General features: G+C 41.4%; 1 protein-coding gene across 9 annotated transcripts in view; it reads right to left on the bottom strand.

Annotated features, from left to right (window-relative positions):
• Window positions 1–27,993, bottom strand: part of CDC14A (cell division cycle 14A) — a 188,449-nt gene that overhangs the window by 67,754 nt on the left and 92,702 nt on the right. For all 9 annotated transcript variants that reach the window (XM_055584960.1, XM_055584959.1, XM_055584961.1 and 6 more), the window contains 2 exons: window positions 10,780–10,867; window positions 615–845 (listed from right to left, as the gene is read on the bottom strand). In XM_055584960.1, the coding sequence (XP_055440935.1) occupies window positions 615–845; window positions 10,780–10,867 (319 nt within the window). The remainder of the gene's footprint in view (window positions 1–614; window positions 846–10,779; window positions 10,868–27,993) is intronic.

Here is a 27,993-nt window from a genome sequence, read left to right on the forward strand (position 1 = left end):
ATGTACCCTCTCCCGGAGGCCAGAGATGCATTTACACAAGTCTTTCAGTCATTCAGAGGCAGTAACACACCTGTGGCAAGGAAGCTAGCGATGAGCCAGGTGCACTACCGCTCCCTAGCAACGGGCAGGCAAGACATTCGGTTCCATGAAGCTAAAGACTACTGGGGGGAGGGATGCTGTGTGTTTAGTCGCTCGGTCGTATCCGACTCTGCAACCCCATGTACTGTAGGCCGCCAGGTTCCTCTGTCCATGGAGTTTCTCCAGGCAAGAATACTGGAGTGGGTTGCCATGCTCTCCCTCCAGGGGATCTTCCCAATCCAGGGACTGAACCCAGGTGTCTGGCATTGCAGGCGGATTCTTTACCATCTGAGCCACCAGGGAAGCCCAAGAATACTGGAGTGGGTACCCTATCCCTTTCCCCAGGGGTTCTTCCCAACCCAGGAATCAAACTGGGGTCTCCTGTTACCAGCTGAGCTGGGGCGGGGGGCGGGGGTTCCAGTGTTCTGAAACCAAACCCATTTGTTTCCTAAGAAGCTAAATGGTTTTGTTTCGCCTGTTGTGCTGCCTTTGGTCTCACCCCCTTCCGGTGCCCACCAAGGCCTCCTTGCTCGCACCTTTGCAGTGGACGGCGATCGCCCCCTCGGTGTTCTCGCAGATATTCAGGAACCTCCGCACGATGTTGTCGCTGGGAGTGCTGCCGTCGATGAAGAAGAGGTCATAGTGCTCGAAGCCTGCATCCGTGAAGCGCTTCGCCTCGTAGATCTTTTTGTTCAGCCTCACGACCGCCGTCACGTTATGCTTTTTGAAATAAGGAAAGTAGGCTTCGGGGGCGTGAAGAGGATAACCTAAAGGGAAGCAGGAGGTGTAAGCAAAAGGCACGTATGTCGTCTTATGTAACCCAGGAACACGAAAACCCTTCAAGATAGAGATCAGTCTCAACAGAGCTTAGGAAGAAAGTGCATTTCAGGAGAGGGTGAAGTCGAAGCACCTTCCTAAAAGCAGCCATCTGAATAACTGGAGAAAAACACCATCGGAGGGAGAGAAGAAAAAAAAAATCTGAGTATTGTAAAGAAATTCTTGAATAGTTCAAAACCTCAACCTCTTAGGATTCAAATCCCAGGAGCACACGCCCTCCAAGCCAAAAACAAAGGCATTCATGAGGCCCTCAGGGTGCACAGTAGGCCTGGGAGGACTCTCTGTTTTTTCTTCTTCTTGACAAATACTTTTGAGCTACAGTTAAAGCCTTTTTGCCAGATGTATAGTTTTAATCTACAGTGCATTCCCCCACTGAAGAGTATACCTACTATGTACAAGTCACAAGTGCGTGTAAGTTCTTTTAATCCTCAGAACAACCTATTAAGATAAAAATAGTAAACCCCATGTAACAGTTAACTAAAAGAGGTTGAGTTATCAGTTTAGGAGATATTTTCTTTTTGAGGCGAACAGGGGGTCAGCCTCCAAACGCCTTCTATTGTGAGTGGTCCAGCACCATGTGACTATTGCTGGGAGCTGGGTTACAGATGCATGACCTGTGGGTGTGTGCTAAGTCACTCTAGTCGTGTCCTACTTTTTGTGACTCTGTGGTCTGTAGCCCACCAGGCGCCTCTGTTCATGGAATTCTCCAGGCAAGAATACTGGAGTGGGTTGCCATGCCCTCCCCCAGGGAATTTTCCCAACCCTGGGATGGAACCATCATCTCTTACATCTCCTTCATTGGAAGGTGGATTCTTTACAACTAGTGCCACCTGGGAAGCTCTACGCATGACCTACGCTTGGCCAGTCACGAAGGTGACCACTGGGGGCTCTGACCACTACATGCCTTACCTAGTGGCCCCAGGGGTTAAAGGGACTTATTTCTCAGCGCACTGATTACCATGGCTATAACCCATTCAGGGCACACCAAGTGAGATGATCTCACTCAGGACTTGTTCACCACTCAGGACTCCAAGCGTGGTAGGCAGCAGCAGCCAGCAAGGCGAACCAGCATTCTCTGCACTGTGTCCTTGGTTGTATTTCCTGCTGTCTCGAACCTCGAATATGCTGGTTGTTTCCTATTTTCTCTTAGTTTCAAGCCAACAAGAGTCTTAGGTGTACATGTAACATTTTCCCAAACTACCTTTCCCTCTGGTTTTCTGTCAGTTTGAAAAATGGGAGGCACTAAAACACGGCCGGAACAACTGGAGGCCAGAGGAGGAAGAGACACCACCTGTTTTCCTGCCAGCATGGCTTCTGGAGAAGAGAGGAACTCCCAGCTTAGTTTGGCATTCCCAGCACCAGCCGAGCCTCATGATCCCCACTCTTCAGGCCCCAAGTGCCAGCACCAGCCCTTCAGAGCTCCCAGGTTGCTGGTCTCACATTTTCCTTTCTGTTCCCCTAACCCTGGCCTTAAAGGCAATAACTATTTGTTCCTTAATATGCTGGGTGTTTTTTTTTTTTTCCAGAGTTGCCCTTTTACTTTTTAACTTTCTTTCTAGCAAATTCCTTGGGCTTCCCTGGTGGCTCGGAAGGTAAAGAATCTATCTGCAAAGCTGGAGACCCAAGTTTCATCCCTAGATTGGGAAGATCCCCTGGAAGTTATTCAGTCATGTCCGACTCTTTGCAATCCCATGGATTGCAGCATGCCAGGCTTCCCTGTCCTTCATCATCTTCTGGAGCCTGCTCAAACTCATGTTCATTGAGTCAGTGATGCCATCCAACCATCTCATCCTTTGTCGTCCCCTTCTCCTCCTGCCCTCAATCTTTCCCAGCATCAGGGTCTTTTCTAATAAGGCAGCTGGTCCCATCAGGTGGCCAAAGTATTGGAGCTTCAGCTTCACCATCAGTCCTTCCAATGAATATTCAGGATTGATTTCCTTTAGGACTGACTGATTTGATCTCCTTACAATCCAAGGGACTCTCAAGAGTCTTCTCCAACACCACAGTTCAAAAGCATCAATTCTTCAGTGCTCAGCCTTCTTTATGGTCCAACTTCTCACATTCATACATGACTACTGGAAAAATCATAAGTTTGACTATTCGGACCTTTGTCAGCAAAGTAATGTCTCTGTTTTTTAGTTTGCTGTCTAGGTTTGTCATATCTTTTCTTCCAAGGAGGAAACATCTTTTAATTTCATCTCACCATCTGCAGTGATTTTGGAGTCCAAGAAAATAAAGTCTGTCACTGTTCCCATTGCTTCCCCATCTATTTGCCATGAAGTGATGGGACTGGATGCCATGATTTTTGTTTTTTGAATGTTGAAATTCCAGCCAGCTTTTTCACTCTCCTCTTTCACCTTCATCAAGAGGCTCTTTAGTTCCTCTTCACTTTTTGCCATAAGGGTGGTGTTATCTGCATATCTGAGGTTATTGATATTTCTCCCAGCAACCTTGATTCCAGCTTGTGCTTCATCCAGCCCAGAATTTCGCATGATGTACTCTGCATATAAGTTAAATAAGCAGGGTGACAATATATAGCCTTGATGTACTTCTTTCCCAATTTGGAACCAGTTCATTGTTCCATGTTCAGTTCTAACTGTTGCTTCTTGACCTGCATACAGATTTCTCAGGAGACAGGTCTTCTTTAGGAATTTTCCACAATTTTTTGTGATCCACACAGTCAAAAGCTTTAGCATAGTCAATGAAGCAGAAATAGAAGTTTTTCTGGAATTCTCTTGCTTTTTCTATGATCCAATGCATGTTTGATCTCTGGTTCCTCTGCCTTTTCTAAATCCAGCTTGAACATCTGCAAGTTCTTGGTTCACATACTGTTGAAGCCTAGGCTTGGAGAATTTTGAGCATTAGTTTGCTAGCCTGTGGAATGAGGGCAATTGTGTGGTAGTTGCCCCTGGAAGAGGAAATGACAGCCCACTCCAGTATATTTGCCTGGAGAATTCCCTGGACAGAGGAGCCTGGAGGGCTACAGTCCATGTGATTGCAAAGAGTTGGACACAACTGAGCAACTAACACAGTTTCTAGCCAATTCCTTCTATTGCATCCCTTCCTTCTATTTGAAATAAAGTGGTTTCCAGTCCTGCCTGGATCCTGCTGAGATATGATCTTCCTTAGATTCTGCTCATTTCCTAAACCTCATTTTCCAGCCTTCCATTGGAGGCTGTGAGCGCTCCAGCATAATTCCAATATGCCTTTTTGGTTTAATTTACCAGAGTTCTGCTGCCTGCAATCAAGAGCCCTAACTGGTACACTTGGCCAAGGCCGCACAAGGGATAGAGGCAGAACTGGCAGACAGGCCTAACACAGCCCAAATACATGATTTTCACAAACCATGCTACTCTGGAGCAAACAAGTAATACAGAGTTTATTTAAAATCTTCTGTGTAGAAACAGTGACTTATACACATTTAGAGAAAACAGATGCTTTTCAACTTAGGGGAAAAAAAACCAGATCTGTTTCCCTAGTTGGTTTGTGTGCTCAAATCATTTCCCAGCCTAAAGGGATAAATAACAAGAGCTCTTCTATTGTGTAAGGAATGGGAAGGAGAGGGTTCATGAACTCATGGCATGGGAACCTTCCCGTGTGTGATGGGCTGACAAGGGCTTCTGACCCTGGCTTCCTAGCACACTTGGCACCTCCATGATAGCACCTGTCATGAAGTGTCCTAATGGTTCATTTGGTACTGTCCCTCCCCTCCTCCGGAGAAGGCACTGGGGACCCACTCCAGTACTCTTGACTGGAAACTCCCATGAACGGAGGAGCCTGGTAGGCTGCAGTCCATGGGATCGCTAAGAGTCGGACACGACTGAGCGACTTCACTTTCATTTTTCACTTTCATGCATTGGAGAAGGAAATGGCAACCCACTCCAGTGTTCTTGTCTGGAGAATCCCAGGGACGGAGGAGCCTGGTGGGCTGCCGTCTATGGGGTCACACAGAGTGGGACACGACTGACGTGACTTAGCAGCAGCAGCAGCTCCCCTCCTCCACCAAAACTGTGAGAGCTTCTCTTTTCATATATGAATTTCCATCATAAGTAAACAGCATTACAGATAATATACCTAAATCTACTATCAGTAGAAACTATGTATATCTTTTGAGAGAAGAACACTGAACAGGTATCCAGATTTGGCAATAGGGCATTGAAAAAATAACAATAATGGTAATAATCATACCTAACATATATTGAGCACTTCTATATGCCAGTCCCTAAGCTAAGTGTTTCATGTATATCATCTCAATAAACCTTACTCAGTTAACAATGCCTGGAAAAGTGAACTGACTCATGTACACACTGCTGGGAAGAGACAAAGGCAGCGTTTGAACCCTAGCAGTCAGATTCCCAAATGAAAGCTTTCAGTTTACCTTTGATAACAGGAATAAATGGGCTTCCCTGACAGCTCAGCAGTAAAGAATCTGCCTGCCATGGCAGGAGCTTTTGGGTTTGATCCCTGGGTTGGGAAGATCCCCTTGAGAAGAAAAAGGACAACCCACTCCAGTATTCTTGCCTGGGAAATCCCATGGACAGAAGAGTCTGGTGGGCTATGGCCCATGGGGTCACAAAAGAGTCAGACACAACTTAGCGACAGAACAACAGTCAGATTTCAGGGCCTGTGCTGGGGCTGATCTCAGGCAAAACCCAACTCCATTCTATGTTAGAAAAAGGAATGTTATATGAACATTAAGGGCTGCACTTCCTAGAGTCGGTGAGCATATACCTTAAAAATCCTCAAAAAGTGTTTCGAACAAGTTATAACCAACAATGACAATATCCTCTGACTTCTAAACAACTGTTTGTGGGTGTTTCAACTGTGTTCAGATGCTTCTGATAGGGGACTGGTTTTAGCAATGTGGACGGAGAAGGCAATGGCACCCCACTCCAGTACTCTTGCCTGGAAAATCCCATGGGCGGAGAAGCCTGGTAGGCTGCAGGCCATGGGATGGCGAAGAGTCAGACACAACTAAGCGACTTCACTTTCAGTTTTCATTTTCATGCATTGGAGAAGGAAATGGCAACCCACTCCACTGTTCTTGCCTGGAGAATCCCAGGGACGGGGGAGCCTGGTGGGCTGCCATCTATGGGATCACACAGAGTCGGACACGACTGAAACGACTTAGCATAGTGCGAACTGATGGACCATTCAAACAAACCTTCCTCCGTCTGGCCGCTAGATGGAGCCCTGACATCATAAAGCTCAAGCACAGCCCTGGCGTTGACCAGAAAGATTTTCAGAAAGAGGGACTGTAAAAATGCATCTTTTCCAAGCCCCTCATTTAAAGTTAGGAAACTTCAGGACAGTGAAGTCAAATGACCAATCCACCCATTCTCTATTAAAAGTTAAAACGGCAAGATAGGCAAGCAAATTGGAAAGCAAAAAAATATGTTTATTAGGTTCTCTAATGATAAAAATATAATCAGAGTATCTGCTCTCTAATAACACCTGTTAATGTGCCCGACACTGTGCAAGACACTTCCTAAAAAATCTCTGTTGTGTGTGTGAGTGTGCTCAGTTGCTCGGTCATGCCCGACTCTTTGTGACGCCATGGACTGTAGCTCACCAGGCTCCTCTGTCCACGGGATTTCCTAGGCAAGAATATTGGAGTAGCTTGCCGTTTCCTCCTCCAGGGGATCTTCCCCTCTCAGGGATCCAACCCACATCTCTTGTGTCTCCTGCACTGGCAGGCAGATTTTTTTTTACCACTGAGGATATCTGCAATCCTCACCAAATGCCTGCACAGTGTATCCCACTTTCCCCCTTTTGATACTAAGAGAAGCTGAGGAACTGGTATAAGTTAACACAGCCAGTTAACTGATGCAATGGACATGAACTTGGGCAAACTTCGCGAGATGGTGAAGGACAAGAGAGGCCCGGCGTGCTGCTGGGGTCGCAGAGTCAGATATGACTAAGCGACTGAACGACAACAACCATACAGCCAGTTAGGGGCAGAGCCAGGCTTCAACCAGCTCAGGCGCTACACTTGAGCTTCTCTCCTTAAATGAGCCAGGTGACACTTCAAATTGTTGGGATTCTCTGTTCCAAGCTTTCTCTGTGCTTTTTACTTTCTTTTTAAGGTGGAAATGAGAAGGACATTGCCCGCTGAGAATTTGGGGAATTTTTTTGGAAAACATTTGAAATCGAATTTGTCCTACTACTACATTAGTCAAGTTTATTAACCAAAAAGGGGATAGGGTTTCTCCCTTCCAACCTGTCAAAAAAATGTGAACAAAGACGGCTGTAAGGAATTCCTAGTTAGTCTCTGCTGACACAACACACACTTAAGACTGTTACAATGCTTTCTGCCAGATCCCAAGATTTTAGGGCTTCCTTTTACTACATCCTAGCAACAGTCATTTGAGTGTTAATTTTTTAAAAGTATACCTTTTCTACTAACAAACTCCCTAAAACGACTTTCAGCCTCCCCAGGAAACATAGGGTTTGTCAACTCAAAAAAGAAAAAAGAATGTGTCAGGATTTCACTGTAACTGGATCAAGTTTACTAATTACATCAGAAAATATTTTCTTAAGTTCAAAAAGGACTCTTTACCTTAAATTAAAACCCTTTGCAAAAAATATAATGACACTTTCAGTGAATATCAGATTTTAAAAATGGGGATTCTGGTAAAATATCAATATTCTAACAATTACAGCCTTAAATGAAATTGCTCTAGACATAAAAACTGATAAGTATTATATAAGCAGCACTTTCAGATCTTGTTTTTTTTTCCCTCAATGTGAGAGGGCACAACAGCCTTAAATGAAATTGCTCTAGACATAAAAACTGATAAGTATTATATAAGCAGCACTTTCATATCTTGTTTTTTTCCCCTCAATGTGAGAGGGCACAATATATGTATTCAGAAAAGAAAAGATGTATATAGAGTGATGACTTGACAGTGGTTATTTTTAGATAATATAATTACACGTGACTTTTTATCTAGATTGCTTAAAGTTTCTATAGTGAACACGTTTTTCCTCTGAAGTAAAATAAAAAAAGAACACAGAATTTGGAATCAAAGTGACCTATGTTTGAATCCACACAATGCTACTTTCCAGCTCTGTCAACCTGGGCAAGTTAGGTTACCAAGCCTCTATCTTCTCATCCACAAAATAGCTACTCCCTGCTCCAGGGGGTGGTTCTGATTATTCAATAGATGAAGTGTGCACAAAAGGCTTAGCATCGCTCCTGGCACATAAGCAAATGGTAGCTAATGATTTCCCCATGCTGTAAAATAGGACTGGAAACAATTTTAAGATTTTTGACAATTAAGAACTGACACACAAAGTACTCATGGCCTTTTACCTTGTGATCCTTCTTCTGAGAATATAGAAAAGAAACTGGGGCTGCAAAAAAGATATATGGACAAGTATGCCCACCACTACAGTTTTTAAAAAGTGAAAAACTGTTAATAACCCAGATCTCATTCAAAAATTAATCAAGTAATTATCAAAACTATGGTATAGGAATCGAATGCATTCATGGAAAATTATAATGAAGATCTACATTTATAATGAAGATTTACCATTATCTATATTTATAATGAAGATCTCCTTGCCATAGAAAGGAGTCTGTGATACGTTAAGTGAAAAAAATACTTGCTATAAGACATCAATCAGGTTATAACTCCATGCTGATAAAAAAAAAAAAGAAATATTTTTGTAAGTCTGTGTGTGTGTGTGTGTATTCTTTAGGGGAAAAAAAAAATGTGTGCCAAAAACAAAAAACAGATAAACAGAAAATTAATATCCTCAATAATCCCATCACCAACTAGTAAACATAGAAAACATAGTTACAATTATAGATCAGTTTTTATGCTGCTAATAATATCAGTTCATCTGCATTTTCTTCTTTTTCAAAAATGATAATCAGGCATTACCTCTATAAAAATATTGTAAATGGTTTTTAAAAATTATATTCCTCAGCTTCTCTTTAAGGAAATTTCATTTAAAAATTAAATCCTAAATGGTAAAATTCTTTCAGCTTCATGCAAACACAAAGCCACTACAGAAACCATATGCCTACTAAAGTTTTCTGGGTCTGAGTTGGGTCATTTTGCACAAAAGGGAGATTTAGTCAATCCTGTCTTGAAGACCAACTCTGGAAAAGCAGTTCCCTCAGGCACTTAACAAGTTATTCCTAACAATCCAACAGAAGAGAGGTTAATCAGTCAATGTCTGGAGTGAAAAAGACTCATGAGCAAATTTGTGAATAAGAAGATCTAACTCTGGCTTCAGTACAGTGACCACCTGTTTGTCAGGAGGATTACCCATTCCCTGAGGAAAACCATAATTCAAGCAGAGTTCCCTGGGAGAGAGATGATAGGTATGAAATGATAGGCACATGTGTGGAAATGCAAACAAATGATCAAATCCAAATGCATGAATAACCATATGCAATGAAACTAGATATTGGAATAAATAGTTATGATGATGATGATAATTTAAAGAAGAATAAATCTAGAATAGGGGTTTTAAATTATGTTTCTTTGGAGGACTAGAGTTTCAACTGTAAGACTAGATAGGGGGCAGGAAAAAGATGAGTTATTATGTTCATGGGTGATATTTTTAAAATTTATGTATTTCTCCCATAAATCATTCTTAAACTTTTGGTGCCTATCATTATTTGTGTTCTAGGGAATGTGAGGTTAAAAAAAAATAATAATAAGTAAAAAAAAAATATGCTAATGAGGAAACTCACATAGCCAACCATATTTCATTCAAAAGGCTTATTTTTTTATTAAATTTATTTATTTTTAATTGAAGAATAATTGCTTTACAGTATTATGTTGGTTTTTGCCAAACATCAACATGAATCAGCCATAGGTATACCCATGTCCCTTCCCTCAAGAGGCTTATTTTTAGTCTTTTTTTTTCCTGAATATGTATGCCTCTGGCTATACAAAGACTGCAAATAAGTAGTTTAACTTTTGTCAGCTGGAAGATTGTTCCTAGCTGTCAGGATGGAACTGAACAGATCAGTGTGCTAACGAAGTTTAGAAGCTATACTCTGGGCTGAAGTACCACCATTCTGCATATTATTCTGTGAACTTGGGCAAATTCCCTGCTCCTAAGCCTCGGTTTCCTCCTCTGTGAAATGGAGATAGTGCCTACACCACATAGAATCGCGTGTGCACTAAATGAGATGGTGCTGTGATTAGCTGGTAACTAGCACACAGTTGCCTGGAAAATCCCATGGGCGGAGGAGCCTGGTGGGCTGCAGTCCATGGGGTCGCTAAGAGTCGGACACCACTGAGCGACTTCACTTTCACTTTTCCCTTTCATGCATTGGAGAAGGAAATGGCAACCCACTCCAGTGTTCTTGCCTGCAGAATCCCAGGGACGGGGGAGCCTGGTGGGCTGCCATCTATGGGGTCGCACAGAGTTGGACACGACTGAAGCGACTTAGCAGCAGCAACAGCAGCAGCACACAGTAAGTACTCAATAAATGATACCTATCATCGCCATCATCACATTATTAATCATGTTGTTCCCAAAAGAATACTGTGATGTGCAGCACGCCTCCACCACCAAATAAATCTGAGATCAGCTGATACAATTCATCAACCTGCTTATTGTTGTGATCAGCTGGTTTCTCAGATTCTTCTTTAATAATTGGGTCAAGGTAAAGTGAACACACACTATTAACAGCAACCTACAAATTTGCGTTTTAAACAGTGATTATAGTTCCACTCACTAAACTCTAAATTTAACATACTAATTACTACTGTTCAACTTTTTAATTAATAAATATTCTTTGGAGAATATTACCAAAAGAAAGCATTATCTTAGGAAATCAAGAAATGAAAGAAGATGAACTAAAATTTTTAGAGGGTAAAGTAAAGAAAAACCTACCATTTTCAATTTTGCTTTTGGGATGTGGTCCACTAAATGCTAAAAATTTTCCTGGAACAATCCAGTTGAAGTCACCATTTTCAACTCGCTGGGAGGATTTTGTGAGAAAAGAGAAGAAAAATATTTTATAATCCTTATACAATTTAGAAAACCCTTACAAATAAAACTGCTTTTCACTCTATTAGTACTAGACTAACTGGACATACATGAAGACAAAATCATACAGCTTAAAATAAAAAAACATCTGATTCTCAAAATTTTATGCATTTTTATCTAGAAAAGTTTAGAAAACTTTATTTAAAGTGGAGATACTTTGCTGAAAATAATTTTGTCTCTTGGCTACTCTGCAATGAAAATGACATGAAAACAAACATTGCTTGTCCTGGCAAGAAATGAAGGCAAACAACAGAAGACATAAAATACAAGCATTTTCCATGAATATGGTAAACATCCTTTAAACAATGAAAAAAAAAATCTAAAAATATCTGGGTCATGAGGAACACACCTCCTTTTTTGTTTGTTTTTGTAGGTTGCTATATTTTGTCAGTGCTGATCTTTAGACTGGAAACAGAAGTCAGGAATGAGAGACGGGCTCATCAAACCCTCATGGTATACCACAAACTGGAGACAGCCAGGGTCTACTGCAGGGGCTACCAACCCAACAGTCACAAGGGTCAGGCAAGAGACATTAGCTCAGTTCAGTCACTCAGTCGTGTCCAACTCTTTGCAAACCCATGGACTACAGCATGCCAGGCTTCCCTGTCCATCACCAACTCCCAGAGCTTGCTCAAACTCATGTCCATAGAGTCAGTGATGCCATCCAGCCATCTCATCCTCTGTCTTCCCCTTCGCCTCCTGCCTTCAATCTTTCCCAGCATCAGGGTCTTTTTCAGTGAGTCAGTTCTTCCCATCAGGTGGCCAAAGTATTGGAATTTCAGCTTCAGTATCAGTCTTTCCAATGAATATTCAAGACTGATTTCCTTTAGGATTGACAGCTTTGACCTCCTTGCAGTCCAAAGGATTCTCAAGAGTCTTCTCCAACACCACAGTTCAAAAGTATCGATTCTTCGGCACTTAGAGTTCTTTATGATCCAACCAACTCTCATATCCATACATGACTACTGGAAAAACCATGGCTTTGACTAGACGGACCCTTGTCAGCAAAGTAGTCTCTGCTTTTTAATATGCTGTCTAGGATTATCATAGCTTTTCCTCCAAGGAGCAAGCATCTTTTAATTTCATGGCCGCAGTCGCCATCTGTAGTGATTTTGGAGCCCAAGACAGTGGCTTGCTGCAGGGTCAGGAACACTAAATACAACTATGTGTGCACAAGTCCTTTTGAAGGAGGTCCCCATCACCTTCATTACCCCTACCATAGTTTGGCCTCGGGCCAAACAAGAGGAAGGGAACACAGCCCCACCCATCAACAGAAAATTGGATTAAAGATTTACTGAGCATGGCCCTACTCATCAGAACAAGACCCAGTTTCCCCCACAGTCAGTCTCTCCCATCAGGAAGCTTCCATAAGCCTCTTATCCTTATCCATAGAGAGAAGACAGAATGAAACCACAATCACAGAAACTAACCAAACTGATCACATGGACCACAGCCTTGTCTAACTCAATGAAACTATGAGCCATGCCATGTAGGGTCACCCAAGGTGGACAGATCATGGTGGAGAGTTCTGACAAAACGTGGTCCACTGGAGAAGGGAATGGCAAACTACTTCAGTATTCTTGCCTTAAGAACCCCATGAACAGTATGAAAAGGCAAGAAGCATATAAATAGAGGCAAATGCTCCTCAGTCCTAGCCAAATATCCACAGGAAAGTTGGTTGAATACGACCGATCTTCCAACTGGATGTTCATGTAAAATCTCTCTATATTTGAAGCATTTTAAAAGTAAACCAAATAAAACACATTAGTGGACTGACTTTAATCAACAGCTCTCAGTTTCTGCTCTACACACTCTAGGACCCTTAGGAAACACCTGAAAACCAGGCAAGGGGTTGCGCATCCTCCCACTACTCCTTTGTCTCCTTCACTTTCTTCTCTTCCTGGTGTGCCTCTGAACCCATGGAACACTGAGGCAGGATTGAGGGTACCCAAACTTTGCATGCTACTGGGACACAGTTATGCAGTGCATCACAAAACATATGTATCTCTTCTTCCCGCAAGCATTGTTTAGCCCACCCCCAACCCCTACTCCCACCCCACCACCAGGTACAGCTTCCAGGCTCCAATGGAGGTACCTATGCTAGGCTTCCTCTAGCACTGCATAGGTACCTCCCCAGGCAGGGAAGGAAGGCAGTTCTCTCTGCTGGCCCAAGGTAATCCACATGAAAGGCTCCGTGCACCACTACTCAGCACAGACCTCAATGTGGAGATCTGTGTCAAATACAGTCTGTACTCTGCTGTAAGAGCTCACGTGTACATGTGCATGCTCAGTTGCCCAGCTATGTCTGACTCTTTATGATCCCGTGGACTGCAGCCCGCCAGGCTCTTCTGTCCATGGAATTTTCTAGGCAAGAATACTGGAGTGGGTTGCCATTTCCTCCTCCAGGGGATCCTCTCAGGGACCGAACCCACCTCTCCTGCATCTCCTGCATTGGCAGGCGGATTCTTTACCACTCAGTCATTTAGAGTAATGCCACCAAGGAAATCGGGAGCCTCTCCTTTAATTACTTATACTGCCAATTGGATTTGATTTTCACAAAAACCATAACTTAGCTGTACAATTTTCATGTTTAAAATGCAGACGGTTCTTTCCAGATATAAAAAGTTATAAATGAAACTTTGCATGACACCTTGTAAATGTCTGAATTGCATTAATCTAATCATGATAAACATAAAATCTCTATAATGTCCTAAATAAAATCTTAGAGATGCTATGAGTGTTCATGCCAAATTAAATGCCAAGCACTGCTATCTACTTAGAATAATTTGAATAAAGAATCTAATATATAGCTGTTTATGATAACTAAACATTTTCTTATTTAAATACAGCAGTCAAATTAATGGCCCAATATCCCTTTCAAGTAATTTCTAAGCTTAAAACATTTTTAAAATTCAAAAATAAAGCTATGCTGTAATCACCAAAAGGCTAAAACCAACTATTTATGAACAGTAGAAGAAAACAGGTTTCTATATTTACTATTCCTGTATCCTTGAACAGGAAGTAGGCCTACATAAATACATTGTGCTATGTCTGTTTATTCGGATTAAAGACATCTGTTTGGTTAACTAGTAACCTTCTGTAATCAATTATATGGAGAGAGGCAATGGACTCACTCACAGAACCAAAAGAATATGTTTCCAAGTCTGCCTACCCAAAACATTAGATAAACGTTAGATAATACTGGGCTACGTTTAGTAGCTTGGATAAGGTTAACGGTGTAAATGATAAGATTTAGGTCTTAGATCCAAATCTTACAAAAAAAATTAATAAGAAAATTATAGCTTTTAACTAATACATTAAACTTACTGGTAAGTTTCCAAAATTAATATCCATGCCTTCTTTCACAGTAGATTATACAAATGTCAATATTTATCAATTATAAAATACTTATGATGACACAGACTGGTTTTTCTAATTAAATGTGTGTGCCTGCGCATACGAGTGTGCACATGTGCACACACATACACACACGCACTTCCAAGAAACCTAGATCAGACAGGAACTTAAGATACTTTCCACATTTACAAACTAACATCTAGGCAAAGGTGAAGTGAGAGAATGATTTTACCTCTTCCAATCTAAAGCCTACAACCTAAGTAGAGAAACCGCAGATGTTCTTCACTGCAAGAAAACCCCAAAATGAAAATCTGAGTTCTTGAAACTGATACATTTATGTATTAACATTCATGTAACTCTGGGATACTTGAGCTTACAAAAGACTCACCACATTTCTTTGGAATAGTTAACTCTCCTGGTGCATTTAGTTTACAAAAAAAATAATTTGCAAAAAAAAAAGGAATCAATGTTTCTTACAAAGTAAAACAGCATTAAAACTGAAAAATTTCTTGAATAAGAATTAAATTAAATCTAATTTGATTTGAACACATGAATTTTTACAACTTCTAAGAAGGCATCTCTCTGTTGAGATGGTCGCAGTCTCTGAAAAGAATACAGAAAAACATTTGGCCATTTTACCACTATAAAAAATAGACAGTAAGAGAGAAAAGATAGACCTTTGGGTTGACAATTACTGGACTGGTTCCCTTTATCAACAGATGTGTTTTCTAATACAATACAGATAAACAGCTTTTAAGCATGATTCAAAATTCATTAAAATATTTGTTAAGCCTTTATTATATATCAAGGACTATAATTTGGTGTCATACATAAAATAAAAATATTCCCTCCGTTCTCTTAAGGAGTATGAAAACAAGTAACAAATAACATTAATAAGAATAACAGCAAACACATATGCACCACAGGCTCTGCGCTAGGCACTACAGTATTACATGCAACTTGTTTCCTTAGGGCAACCTTTAAGGTTGGTGTTATTACCATCTCCATTCTATTCATTGCTATAGACTGAATGTTTGTGCCTTCCCAAAATACACATGTTGAAACCAAATCCCCAGTGGAATGGTATTAGGAAGTGGGCCCTTTGGGAGATTAGGCCACGATGATTGGAGCCCTTATGGATGGATTAGTGACCTTATAAGAGACCCCCAGAGAGCTCCCTCTGTGAGGACACAGGGAGGACATAGAAGAATCTGGCCATCTATGAACCAGGAGGAGGGCCATTTCCAGACAGCAGTTCTGCCGGTGTCTTGATCTTGGATTTCCCAGCCTCCAGAACTGTGAAAGTAAGTGTCTGTTGTTTAAGCCACACAGTCTACGATACTTTTTATAGCAGCCTGAACTAAGACATTCATTAAAGAAAAGGTTGCATTAAACTTTAATAAATGCTATCATACACCTACATAAGAGGTTTCATGATGGCACAAAGATTATTTTAAAAATAAAGACAGAACTACAAGGTCTTTTTTATTCATTAAAACACCTTCTTTATATTTCCTTACTTTCTGAAACAATAAAATAGTGTTGACAATATAGTTGTATTATATAAACACAAATATGCTGTCATGACTGGCACTTTGTGAGCTTAAAGCAAAGTAAATATTTGAGGTATTTGGTTTAAATTAAGTTGCCTTGCTATTTGGCTTTAAATAATAATCAACTCTAGATCATTACTTTAGATCCTCATCCTGCCTCTTGAGAAACCTGTATGCAGGTCAGGAAGCAACAGTTAGAACTGGATATGGAACAACAGACTGGTTCCAAATAGGAAAAGGAGTACGTCAAGGCTGTATATTGTCAGCCTGCTTATTTAACTTATATGCAGAGTACATCATGAGAAACGCTGGGCTGGATGAAGCACAAGCTGGAATCAAAATTGCAGGGAAAAATATCAATAACCTCAGATATGCAGATGACACCACCCTTATGGCAGAAAGTGAAGAAGAACTAAAGAGTCTCTTGATGAAAGTGAAAGAGGAGAGTGAAAAAGCTGCCTTAAAGTTCAACATTCAGAAAACTAACATCATGGCATCCGGCCCCATCACTTCATGGCAAATAGATGGGGAAACAGTGGCTGACTTTATTTTTCTGGGCTCCAAAATCACTGCAGATGGTGATTGCAGCCATGAAATTAAAAGACGTTTACTCCTTGGAAGGAAAGTTATGACCAACCTAGATAGCAGATTAAGAAGCAGAGACATTACTTTGTCAACAAAGGTCTGTCTAGTCAAGGCTATGGTTTTTCCAGTGGTCATGTATGGATGTGAGAGTTGGACTATAAAGAAAGCTGAGTGCTGAAGAATTGATGCTTTTGAACCGTGGTGTTGGAGAAGATTCTTGAGAGTCCCTTGGACTGCAAGGAGATCAAACCAGTCCATCCTAAAGGAGATCAGTCCTGGCTGTTCATTGGAAGGACTGATACTGAAGCTGAAACTCCAATACTTTGGTCACGTGATGCGAAAAGCTGACTCATTTGAAAAGACCCTGATGCTGGGAGGAATTGGGGGCAGGAGGAGAAGGGGACGACAGAGGATGAGATGGTTGGATGGCATCACCAACCCAATGGACATGGGTTTGGGTGGATTCCGGGAGTTGGTGATGGACAGGGAGGCCTGGCGTGCTGCGGTTCATGGGATTGCAAAGAGTTGGACATGACTGAGCGACTAACTGAACTGAACTTTGAGAGGAACAGTGTGGTAGAGGGAAAGAGCAGCCCCATGTGGATGACTGCGTCACCTCTAAATACAGAAAACATTTAGGGGCCTTCTCCCGCAGCCCCATCCAGTGAATGCCCTGCTGGCACAACCACAGGGAGCAAGAATCTGGTGCATGTGTGTAGGTGCCTTTCCAGTGCTCAAGACATCAAGATTTGAGGCCATCAGCATATATGTGGTTGCTGAATTTGGAGACAGTCCCCTCACTCATGGAAAATGTTTTGAACCAGAAATCACATGGCCTAGAGACCAGTAGCATTTCTGGTGGCCAAAGGAAGAGAAAGAACCTGCAAGGGAGCCGGAGACATGTCCAGAGATGGAAGGAAGAGAAAAGCAAGAGACAGAATTTTGAAGTTGGGGAAGGAAAGTGATTTTCTAGAATTAGAGAGTGGCCACAGAGTAAATCAAGTAGGAAGAAGACCAGGTCAACTCTTCGGTCTGGGTAACTCTTGCATTAAACAAGAACAGTTTCAGTTGAATGATAAGGGTCAGGGCAAGACCCATTATCAGTTGACTGTGTGAGTGACAACAAAGTCAAGACTGCTCTCTTTAGAAGTGGAGGTAAAAGGAAGGACAGAGACCAAATAATAAATAGAGAGGAAGAAAAAAAATGGGGAATTTCTTTGACCTCAAGATACTTTACAAATTTAACCAACACAATCTTTGAAGCAGCAATGGGTACAGTGTTTTAGTAGATGTGAAAACTCTGGGTCCAAGAAGATTGAATCTTGCTTCCTTAAACTTGTGGTCTTGGGGGTATAATCAACCCTACAGGACAGCTCCAGGGAAATGCTTCTAAAAGTTCTTTTAATAGTCACCCTGTGAGGCTCACCTCCCTAGTCCATCCAAGTGTGAGGACATGCTCATATACCTGCATTCTGGAGCTTGCTTGACCCAGTCATATGACAGGAATTCAAAACTACAGTGCCAGAACTTCACGTCTTTTTTTTTTCTCCCCCACATCTTTCATTCACAGAGAACAAAGCAAGCAGCATTCAGTTCAGTTCAGTTCAATCGCTCAGTCGTGTCCGACTCTTTGCTACCCCATGAATCACAGCACGCCAGGCCTCCCTGTCCATCACCAACTCCCGGAGTTCACTCAGACTCACAGCCATCAAGTCAGTGATGCCATCCAGCCATCTCATCCTCTGTCGTCCCCTTCTCCTCCTGCTCCCAATCCCTCCCAGCATCAGGGTCTTGTCCAATGAGTCAACTCTTCGCATGAGGTGGCCAAAGTATTGGAGTTTCAGCCTCAGCATCAGTCCTTCCAATGAACACCCAACAAAGGTCCATCTAGTCAAGGCTAGGGTTTTTCCAGTGGTCATGTATGGATGTGAGAGATGGACTGTGAAGGAAGCTGAGCGCCGAAGCAGCATTAGATTACATTCTAATTTGCTATACAAATTCTAATTGAAAGCAAAGCCTTGAAACCTCATATGTCAGATGTTCAACAAATATTCCTGCCCTTGACCTGAGGTAACACACTGAGGGAGAAGAGTCCTGACAAACTTTATTTTCAAGGTATATACAAAAGGGCAATATTGGGCATCTACCCCACCTGATCATTTGACAATTTACTTATTAACTGCAATGAAGAATGACAGTCAACCTGGGGACAGTCTCTGTTCATATATTAAACTAAACTGACATTACATGCTAGCCCTGATTGAAGATTACAATATCTAGCAATCTGTGTTGCAAATAAGTGGTTTTTTTAAAAAAAGAAAATAACAACTCACTCTTACTTCATAGATTGGCTGGTAATGAAAAAAAAGAAATGTCATTTCAAGAAGTTGCCTATCGTAATCAATAAATTTTCTCCCTGGAGTGTCACTACAAAATCAAAATGGATTCTTAATTAATATGTCTTGCTCATTTGCCATTGAAAAGTAGTTAGTTTTAACAGATAATATAAAATATCTTTAAATGTGTTATACTCCTGCTTTTAGAACTCATTCGCTCATTTATTCATTAGTTCCTTCACTTCATAAACATTTAATGACAGCCCACTATGAGTGTTCTGTGCTACTGGGTTACTTATTGATACAAAAATGAGTGAGACACAGTTCTTGACTTCAAGTACCCAGAGTGCAGGGACGTCACAGGTGTGTAAACAGAGCATCACACAAGGCTGTGTGAGAAGAGCTCCCATCGAGTTAAGAATGACTTTGTTGTTTTTGTTGTTGTTTTTCAGTTGCTAAGTCGTGTCCAACTCCTTGGGATTCCATGTACTCCAGCATGTCAGGCTCCTCTGTCCTCCACTATCTCCTGGAGTTTGCTCAAATTCATGTCCATTGAGTCAGTGATGTTATCTAAACATCTCATCCTCTGCCACCCCCTTTCTCCTCCTGCCCTCTATCTCTCCCAGCATCAGGGTCTTTTCCAATGAGTCGGCTCTTTGCATCAGGTGGCCAAAGTATCGGCGCATGAGCATCAGTGCTTCCAATGAATATTCAGGGTTAATTTCCTTCAGGATTGACTGGTTTGATCTCCTTGCCGTCCAAGGCTTAAGACATGCAAATAGATAAATATTGTGTGCAGGGGAGAAAAGGTCACAAGGAGGAGGAAGAGGAAACAAGAACATGTGTGAAGGCACAGAAGTATGAAGAAACACTGCCACCCAGGAAGCTATGCAGACTGGGTGTGAGGAGGAAGGCAAAAGGACAAACGGGGGGAAGATGGCAAAGCCCATGTCCAGAGGGCTTTCTGTGCTGCACTCAGGGGCATGCATTTCTTCTACACTCTACCTGAGGGTACAGCCCATGGAGGACTTAAAGCAGGGGAGTGATATAAGCAGACTTAATTTCTAAAACATGGTCTCTGAGAGTGATGTGGAGACTTGATGGAAGACACCCAAGGACCAAGAAAATCCCAGCCAGTCCCAAGCATTCAGAATCTACTGACACTTTCTCACAGTCCCCAGATGGGCTTCATTGCAATGCGGCCAAGAAAATGTGAAATCACTTTCTAGAAGAGGCGATGATAGCAATAACTATGACTTATGAATTGCTAGAGTCTCAGAAGCAAAACTTTCCACATTCAGCCTGTCAGAGATCAGCGAGAAATGCTGCACAGACAATCTGACAAACATAAAGAGGGAAGTGTGTAGAAAGGGTCAAACATGATAACACCTGCAGAATGAGGCACAAGAATATATGGAATGTATGACAGCAGCTGATAAGAACAAAGTCTCTAAACCCACCCATGGAGAAACGAAATTACAGGGCACCTTCTGAAAAAAAATATTGGCCTAGCAAATATACTGAGCAAACAGGAAGTACTTGATAAATGTCTGTTCAATAAATTAACTGAAAAGCTACCAAATTGAAGCCATAAAGAGTGTGATGCAGCTTCTTGGTTCTCATATAACAAACATTGACCTGCATACCTTATTTCTGTAGAACAAAGCCTCCCAATCAGTTTAACAGAATGGAGTTGCCTGGGCTGGGCTGGGGCAGCCTGGGATCCCAGGCCAGTCCCCAAAAGCTGTGAACTATGATCACACGGTGCTGATCAAATACAGTCACATTTTCCACATGTGCCATGACGAGGGAAAACAAAAGGAAGCCCTGTACTGTGACTCCACTCAGATCGGCAGGAGCCAGTCTGCCTGTCATCAGGCCTGCCGAAGCCAAACCCAGCTCCAACCACCTCCATCAAGTAACCCGTGGTAAAGAAACGCCCCAGGTTTGCCAGCACGTAAAAGCACCAGATCAAGTTAATAATTACTTGATATTCTGGGAAATATCCTCATATTGATAAAATTATTTCATAGAAAGCATTTTTTCTCAAAATAAAGGGATGACTTACGGAGGAAAAACATAATGGCAGAAAGGAAATAGCTCAAAGAAAGAAGTCAAAGCAATCTTTTAGCTTTTGAAGTAGGTTTTACATTAACTTGAAGCTCTTCAGCTCAGTTCAGTCGCTCAGTCATGTCCGACTCTTTGCGACCCCATCAATCACAGCACGCCAGGCCTCCCTGTCCATCACCAACTCCCGGAGTTCACTCAGACTCACAGCCATCGAGTCAGTGATGCCATCCAGCCATCTCATCCTCTGTCGTCCCCTTCTCCTGCCCCCAATCCCTCCCAGCATCAGAGTCTTTTCCAATGGGTCAACTCTTCGCATGAGGTGGCCAAAGTACTGGAGTTTCAGCTTTAGCATCATTCCTTCCAAAGAAATCCCAGGGCTGATCTCCTTCAGAATGGACTGATTGGATCTCCTTGCAGTCCAAGGGACTCTCAAGAGTCTTCTTCAACTAGCTGATCCCAAAAAGATATTTAAAGCAGCTCCTCAAAGTTGCATAGGCCAAATTCTAGATGCAGTCATAAATGTAAGGCACACTGATGAGGCATCTCCAAATGCTGCCATGGAAGCTCCATTTCTTTGCATTTCTCTCTCTCTCCCCTCCCCACAACTAGAAATAGGGTGCTGCTCTGTGAGCCATCTGTGTATGCCCAACAAAGGGACATCAACAATATAGCAAGCCTTCTCGTAAGTAGTGGAAAGTCCCATCTTGTTTAGGGGACAATCAAAATAAGAAACTAAAGATGTAACTTCAAATTCTCTTTGATGAATAACAACTGCTTAAGAGGGCATAATTAGTGAGCAGTGGTATTAAACAAGGTCTTACTCGGTAAGGATAGTTCCCCACAAAGGAACAGAAGTTGACCAAAGGCAGATTCTGTATGTGGGTGTTATTTCAGGGTCTTACAAACAGAATATTTTCCTATACTTTGAATATTTACTGAGCTTTACTGCTAGAGAGGATACACATCCTCACGTACCTGAAAGAAAGTGAAAGTGCAGTCACTCAGTCGTGTCTGACTCTTTGCGACCCCATGGGCTGTAGCCCACCAGGCTCCTCCGTCCATGGGATTCTCCAGGCAAGAATACTGGAGTGGGTTACCATTTCCTTCTCCAGGGGATCTTCCTGACCCAGGGATTGAACCCAGGTCTCCCACATTGTAGGCAGACGCTTTACCATCTGAGCCACCAGGGAAGCCCCTCACATACCTACAGATACATAATTTGAATATTCATACTCTTTCATCTTCACTGTTTTTCCCTAGAGTAAAAGGTCTATTTTAATTTTTCAAATAAACTTATTGATGGTTAGATTTCAAAGGAGTGACTGTTCTTAGTTCTCAAGTTCTTGGAGAATACCTTAAGAAACCTGTTGGAAAAGGGGACACTGATTCTTAGCAGAAGTTTTTGGGCCCTCATGTTGCAGTTACTTTTTCAATCCTCCCAGCATAGCTCCAAGAATATATCTATTTGATCAGTGCAAATATGATCAAAAATATAGTTCCACAACAGCTTGGTAAAGGACCTAAAGAGACCATATTTTAGAAAATACTTTTGTTTATCAATAATTTATACAATGGACTATTTGTAAGTCATATAAAAATAATGTAACAGCCTGAGATATCTTAGTCCAAACCTTCTAAATAGAATAGAGCCTTGAAATTAATTCTTACATGAAAAATTAAAACAGTTGAAGCTGCAAGATGTAACCTGTTCCATCATCCTAGGTTTCATGTCATCTATGATGGTTCATTGGCAAGCCTGTCCTTGAGGAATCTGCACTTTAGCTATGTCTGGCTACCAAGCACTTAAATGTAGCTGGTCCAAACTGAGATGTGCCGCAGTATGAACTACACACTGGGTTTCAAAGGCTCAATTCAAAATTAGAAATATAAAATACTTCATTAATAATTGTTACATTGATTATATGCCAAAATATTATTTCTGGTACAGTGCATTAAAGAAAACACATTATTGCAATTAATTTCATCATATCTTTTTACTTTTTAAAATGCAGCTATTAGCTTTTTGAATATATATATTATATACACAAATACGATTCTCATATTTCTATTGGACAGCACTGCTCTAGACCCTTTTGCAGAATGAGCAGAGTAGTTCCTATGCTCTGCTGACCTTGTCATGAACAACATTAAAAGAAGCATTCTTATCACAAGACTCTTTTAGGATTTCCCTGGTGGTACAGTGGATAGGTATTCACCTCCAATCCAGGGAACATGGGTTTGATCCCTGGTCCAGGAAGATTCCACGTGCTGAGGGGCTACTCAGCCCATGTGCCACAACTACTGGGCCTGCCTGAGTGCTGCAAACTGAAGCCCACGCCCGCGCTCCACAACAAGAGACGCCACCACAAGGAGAAGTCCACATGCAGCAGCAAAGAGTAACCCCCACTCACCGCAACTGGAGAAGGCCCACGCACAGCAGCGAAGCCCCAGCACAGCCAAAAATAAGTAAACAAAAGACTCCCTTTTTGTCTCACACAGAACTGCTATATCATCAATTTAAGCTTTTTCTTGAGTCAAATATTAAATGAGGTTTAGTCAAGAAGTGCCTTTGGAAACTTTAATTTGCGCATTTCCTTATCATCTAAGACTTACATTCTCATAATTTGCTATCAATAATAACACTTTTATTTTGAAAACTATAGACTTCGTTGGAATACTGACTTTGTTAGAGCTAATGAAGTATATGAACTTAGCTATTCCACGAGTTTACCAAATGCCCAGACTCACTGAAGTAGAGCAAACAGTGGAACAAGTTATAACAAAAAACAATTGGGCCCACAGATTGTCAGGAAGAGTTCCTTTATTTATCCACTTGTTTCTTAAGCAGCATTTATGAAATGCCCCCTACCTGCTGATCACACATCTACTTCTGATTTTTTATTTTATAGGCTTTATGATAGAATAGACAAATCATTCTCTAAAAGGAAGTTATTTGATGGAAAACTTTTCAAGTGTTCACCAACTGCCTCCTCTCTTCCCATTACCTGGCTGATGGTCATTGTTATTCATTCAGGTTAAGATGTGATCACAGTCTTATCAGATTTTTGGTTAGTTGGTTGAGTGTTTCTCAAAAATAAAGTTAAACTATGTGTAGGTTTTTCAATAGCTTTTTCAACTAACTCTCAACATCACCATCAAAGTTTTTTTTTGTTTTTTTTTTTAATTTTATTTTATTTTTAAACTTTACATAACTGTATTAGTTTTGCCAAATATCAAAATGAAAGCGCCACAGGTACCATCAAAGTTTTAAAAAAGATAAAGGAGTAAGTAAATCATCAACTAGTTTTCTCTCTTTATTGTGGTAGGTCTTCGTCCTCCTCCCTCTCTAACCTCCACCCCAATCTCTCCTTTCATTGAAATGGCTCCAGTGTTTTGCCATATATTTTTCTCCAGGTTCGTATACATGAGACAGAGATGCAGGTTTGGGGGAGACTTGAAACTTATCTAATGTGGAGGCCCATTTCAAAAAAAGAATACAAAATTATGAACACAAAAATGGTTTCCATGCAAATGGGGACCTATACAATTTAAACTTCACTCACTTCACATAGGAAATTACTGATACCTTTGCTCATATAATGCAGATAGACAGATATATGTACAAGGTGGGGGCGGGTCTTGTTATTATTTGTTTAAAAATAGAAGGTTATAAGCACTCTTCCATATCAACTTTTTCCAATCAATATATAATATAAATATATATATATATATAATAGAAATCATTCACAAAAAGTGGCATAGCTCAAGTCAATTTCTTTAAATCACTACGTAACATTCCATGGTGTATCTGTACTACTTTATTCAACCTTCCCCCTTAAAATGCAATGGTTTTGTTCCCAGTTCTTTGTGGGATGGGGGTGGGTAGTAGGATTCTTTTTTTTTTTTTGACACTACTATTGGGTGGACCAAAAGGTTCATTTGGGTTTTTCTGTACCATCGTATGGAAAAACCCAAACAAACTTTTTGACCAACCCAATAAAAATGCCACAATAACAAAGTTTTTACAATTTAAGAAGAAGAAATTCTTTGGAGATTTTAAATAAATTGTACTACATGTATTAATTTAGGGAGAAGTGGCAGTTTTATGAGGTTAAATCTTTCTATCCAAGAACACAGGACACGTTTTCCATTTAATCATGTACAGTCCACAAGGAATTTACAATCTAGTAAGGAAAATAAAGCTTTTATGCAAATAGCCATAATATAAGAAAAATGGAAAGCACAAATCTTGACACATGAAATGGAGGGGGAGAGAATATTGTAAAGGGTGAGAGCTGATCTGTGTAGGATTTCACACACATGAGAGGAAAATGTTAAAGGTGACGGGTATTTGGAGAAAACAAGCTCAGCCAGGGTGCAGAGACATTCAAGAAAATAAATAAGCAGCCCAGGAGGGCTGGAACACAGAGTGCACAGACTGAAGAAACAGGAGACAGGCCTGCAAGGTGGGCTGGACTGCATCCAAAGCTAACAATGCCAGGACAGGGGAATCTATCCTCATTTCAGCCAGGTAATGGGAGTGGCAGCCAGTGTGGGGACAAGACAAGGCAAGAACTCTGTTTTAATACCATTCAGTGAAGTGTGTGAAAGACCAAGGGGAGAAGGGCCTGGGCTCCTTAAAGAGCAGTTATAATTGTCTACCAGAGAGGACACAACACCTGAGCCAGGGGAAGGAAATGAGAACACAGAGGAAGAGAGAGACGAAACACACCCCTGGGGCCCTAGCAACGGGAACTCAAATAGTCAACAGATTACGGAGAGGAAAAAAGTGATGTTTTTAGTCTTGAGCCTGGGTGAACAGTAGAATAGTGATGCCATTCACACAGATGAACAAAGCCAAAGCCCATGTTTGGGTGAAAGATGATTAGTTTCTTCTCAGATGTGTCAAACGTAACATGTAAGCAGGATATCTGAACAGATACATCCTGACCTAGAGACCAGAATGTGAGGGCTACCCTTGTCCTCCTAGTGAAAGTGAAAGTAGCTCAGTCGTGTCTCTTTGTGAACCCAAGGACTATAAAGTCCAAGGAATTCTCCAGGCCAGAATACTGGAGTGGGTAGCCTTTGATTTCTCCAGGGGATATTCCCAGCCCAGGGATCAAACCCAGGTTTCCCACATTGCAGGTGGATTCTTTACCAGCTGAGCCACCAGGGAAGCCCTGCTAAGAAGAGTGATAAATGTTATAACCCTGGAGAAAGCTCATTTTCATGAATGGTCAACCTACTCAGAGTCTACTGGTGTCTCATATTTCAGGAAAAGTTGACTACTTCTAGGTAGGTGCCCAATATGATACTGGAGATCAGTGGAGAAATAACTCCAGAAAGAATGAAGGGACAGAACCAAAGCAAAAACAACATCATCCAGTTGTGGATGTGACGGTGATAGAAGCAAGGTCCGATGCTGTAAAGAGCAATATTGCACAGGAACCTGAAATGTTCGGTCCATGAATCAAGGCAAATTGGAAGTGGTCAAACAGGAGACGGCAAGAGTGAACATCGACATTCTAGGAATCAGCGAACTAAGATGGACTGGAATGGGTGAATTTAACTCAGAAGACCATTATATCTACTACTGTGAGCAGGAATCCCTTGGAAGAAATGGAGTAGCTATCATGGTTCAACAAAAGAATCCGAAATGCAGTACTTGGATGCAATCTCAAAAACAACAGAATGATCTCTGTTCATTTCCAAGGCAAACCATTCAATATCATGCCAATCCAAGTCAATGCCCCAACCAGTAATGCTGAAGAAGCTGAAGTTGAATGGTTCTCTGAAGACCTATAAGACCTTTTAGAACTAACACCTAAAGAAGATGTCCTTTTCATTATAGGGGACTGGAATGCAAAAGGAGGAAGTCAAGAAACACCTGGAGTAACAGGCAAATTTGGCCTTGGAGTATGGAATGAAGCAGGGCAAAGGCTAATAGAGTTCTGCCAAGAGAACACACTGGTCATAGCAAACACCCTCTTCCAACAACACAAGAGAAGACTCTACACGTGAACATCACCAGATGGTCAACACTGAAAGCATACTGATTATATTCTCTGCAGCCAAAGATGGAGAAGCTCTATACGGTCAGCAAAAACAAGACTGGGAGCTGACTGTGGCTCAGATCATGAACTCCTTATTGCCAAATTCAGACTTAAATTGAAGAAAGTGGGGAAAACCACTAGACCATACAGGTATACCCTAAATCAAATCCTTTATGATTATACAGTGGAAGTGAGAAATAGATTTAAGGGACTAGATCTGATAGACAGAGTGCCTGATGAACTATGGATGAAGGTTCATGACACTGTACAGGAGACAGGGATCAAGACCATCCCCATGGAAAAGAAATGCAAAAAAGCAAAATGGCTGTCTGAGGAAGCCTTACAAATAGCTATGAAAAGAAAAGAAGCGAAAAACAAAGGAAAAAAGGAAAGATATAAGCATCTGAATGCAGAGTTCCAAAGAATAGCAAGGAGACATAAGAAAGCCTTCCTCAGCGATCAATGCAAAGAAATAGAGGAAAACAACAGAATGGGAAAGACTAGAGATCTCTTCAAGAAAATTAAAGATACCAACGGAACATTTCATGCAAAGATGGGCTCCATAAAGGGCAGAAATGGTAGGGACCTAACAGAAGCAGAAGATATTAAGAAGAGGTGGCAAGAATACACAGAAGAACTGTACCAAAAAGATCTTCATGACCCAGATAATCATGATGGTGTGATCACTGACCTAGAGCCAGACATCCTGGAATGTGAAGTCAAGTGGGCCTTAGAAAGCATCACTATGAACAAAGCTAGTGGAGGTGATGAAATTCCAGTTGAGCTATTTCAAATCCTGAAAGATGATGCTGTGAAAGTGCTGCACTAAATATGTCAGCAAATTTGGAAAACTCAGCAGTGGCCACAGGACTGGAAAAGGTCAGTTTTCATTCCAATCCCAAAGAAAGGCAATGCCAAAGAATGCTCAAACTATTGCACAATTGCACTCATCTCACATACTAGTAAAGTAATGCTCAAAATTCTCCAAGCCAGGCTTCAGCAATACGTGAACTGTGAACTTCCAGATGTTCAAGCTGGTTTTAGAAAAGGCAGAGGAACCAGAGATCAAATTGCCAACATCTGCTGCATATTGAAAAAGCAAAA

This window comes from Bubalus kerabau, chromosome 6 (genome assembly GCF_029407905.1).
Source record: "Bubalus kerabau isolate K-KA32 ecotype Philippines breed swamp buffalo chromosome 6, PCC_UOA_SB_1v2, whole genome shotgun sequence".
NCBI lineage: Eukaryota > Metazoa > Chordata > Mammalia > Artiodactyla > Bovidae > Bubalus > Bubalus kerabau.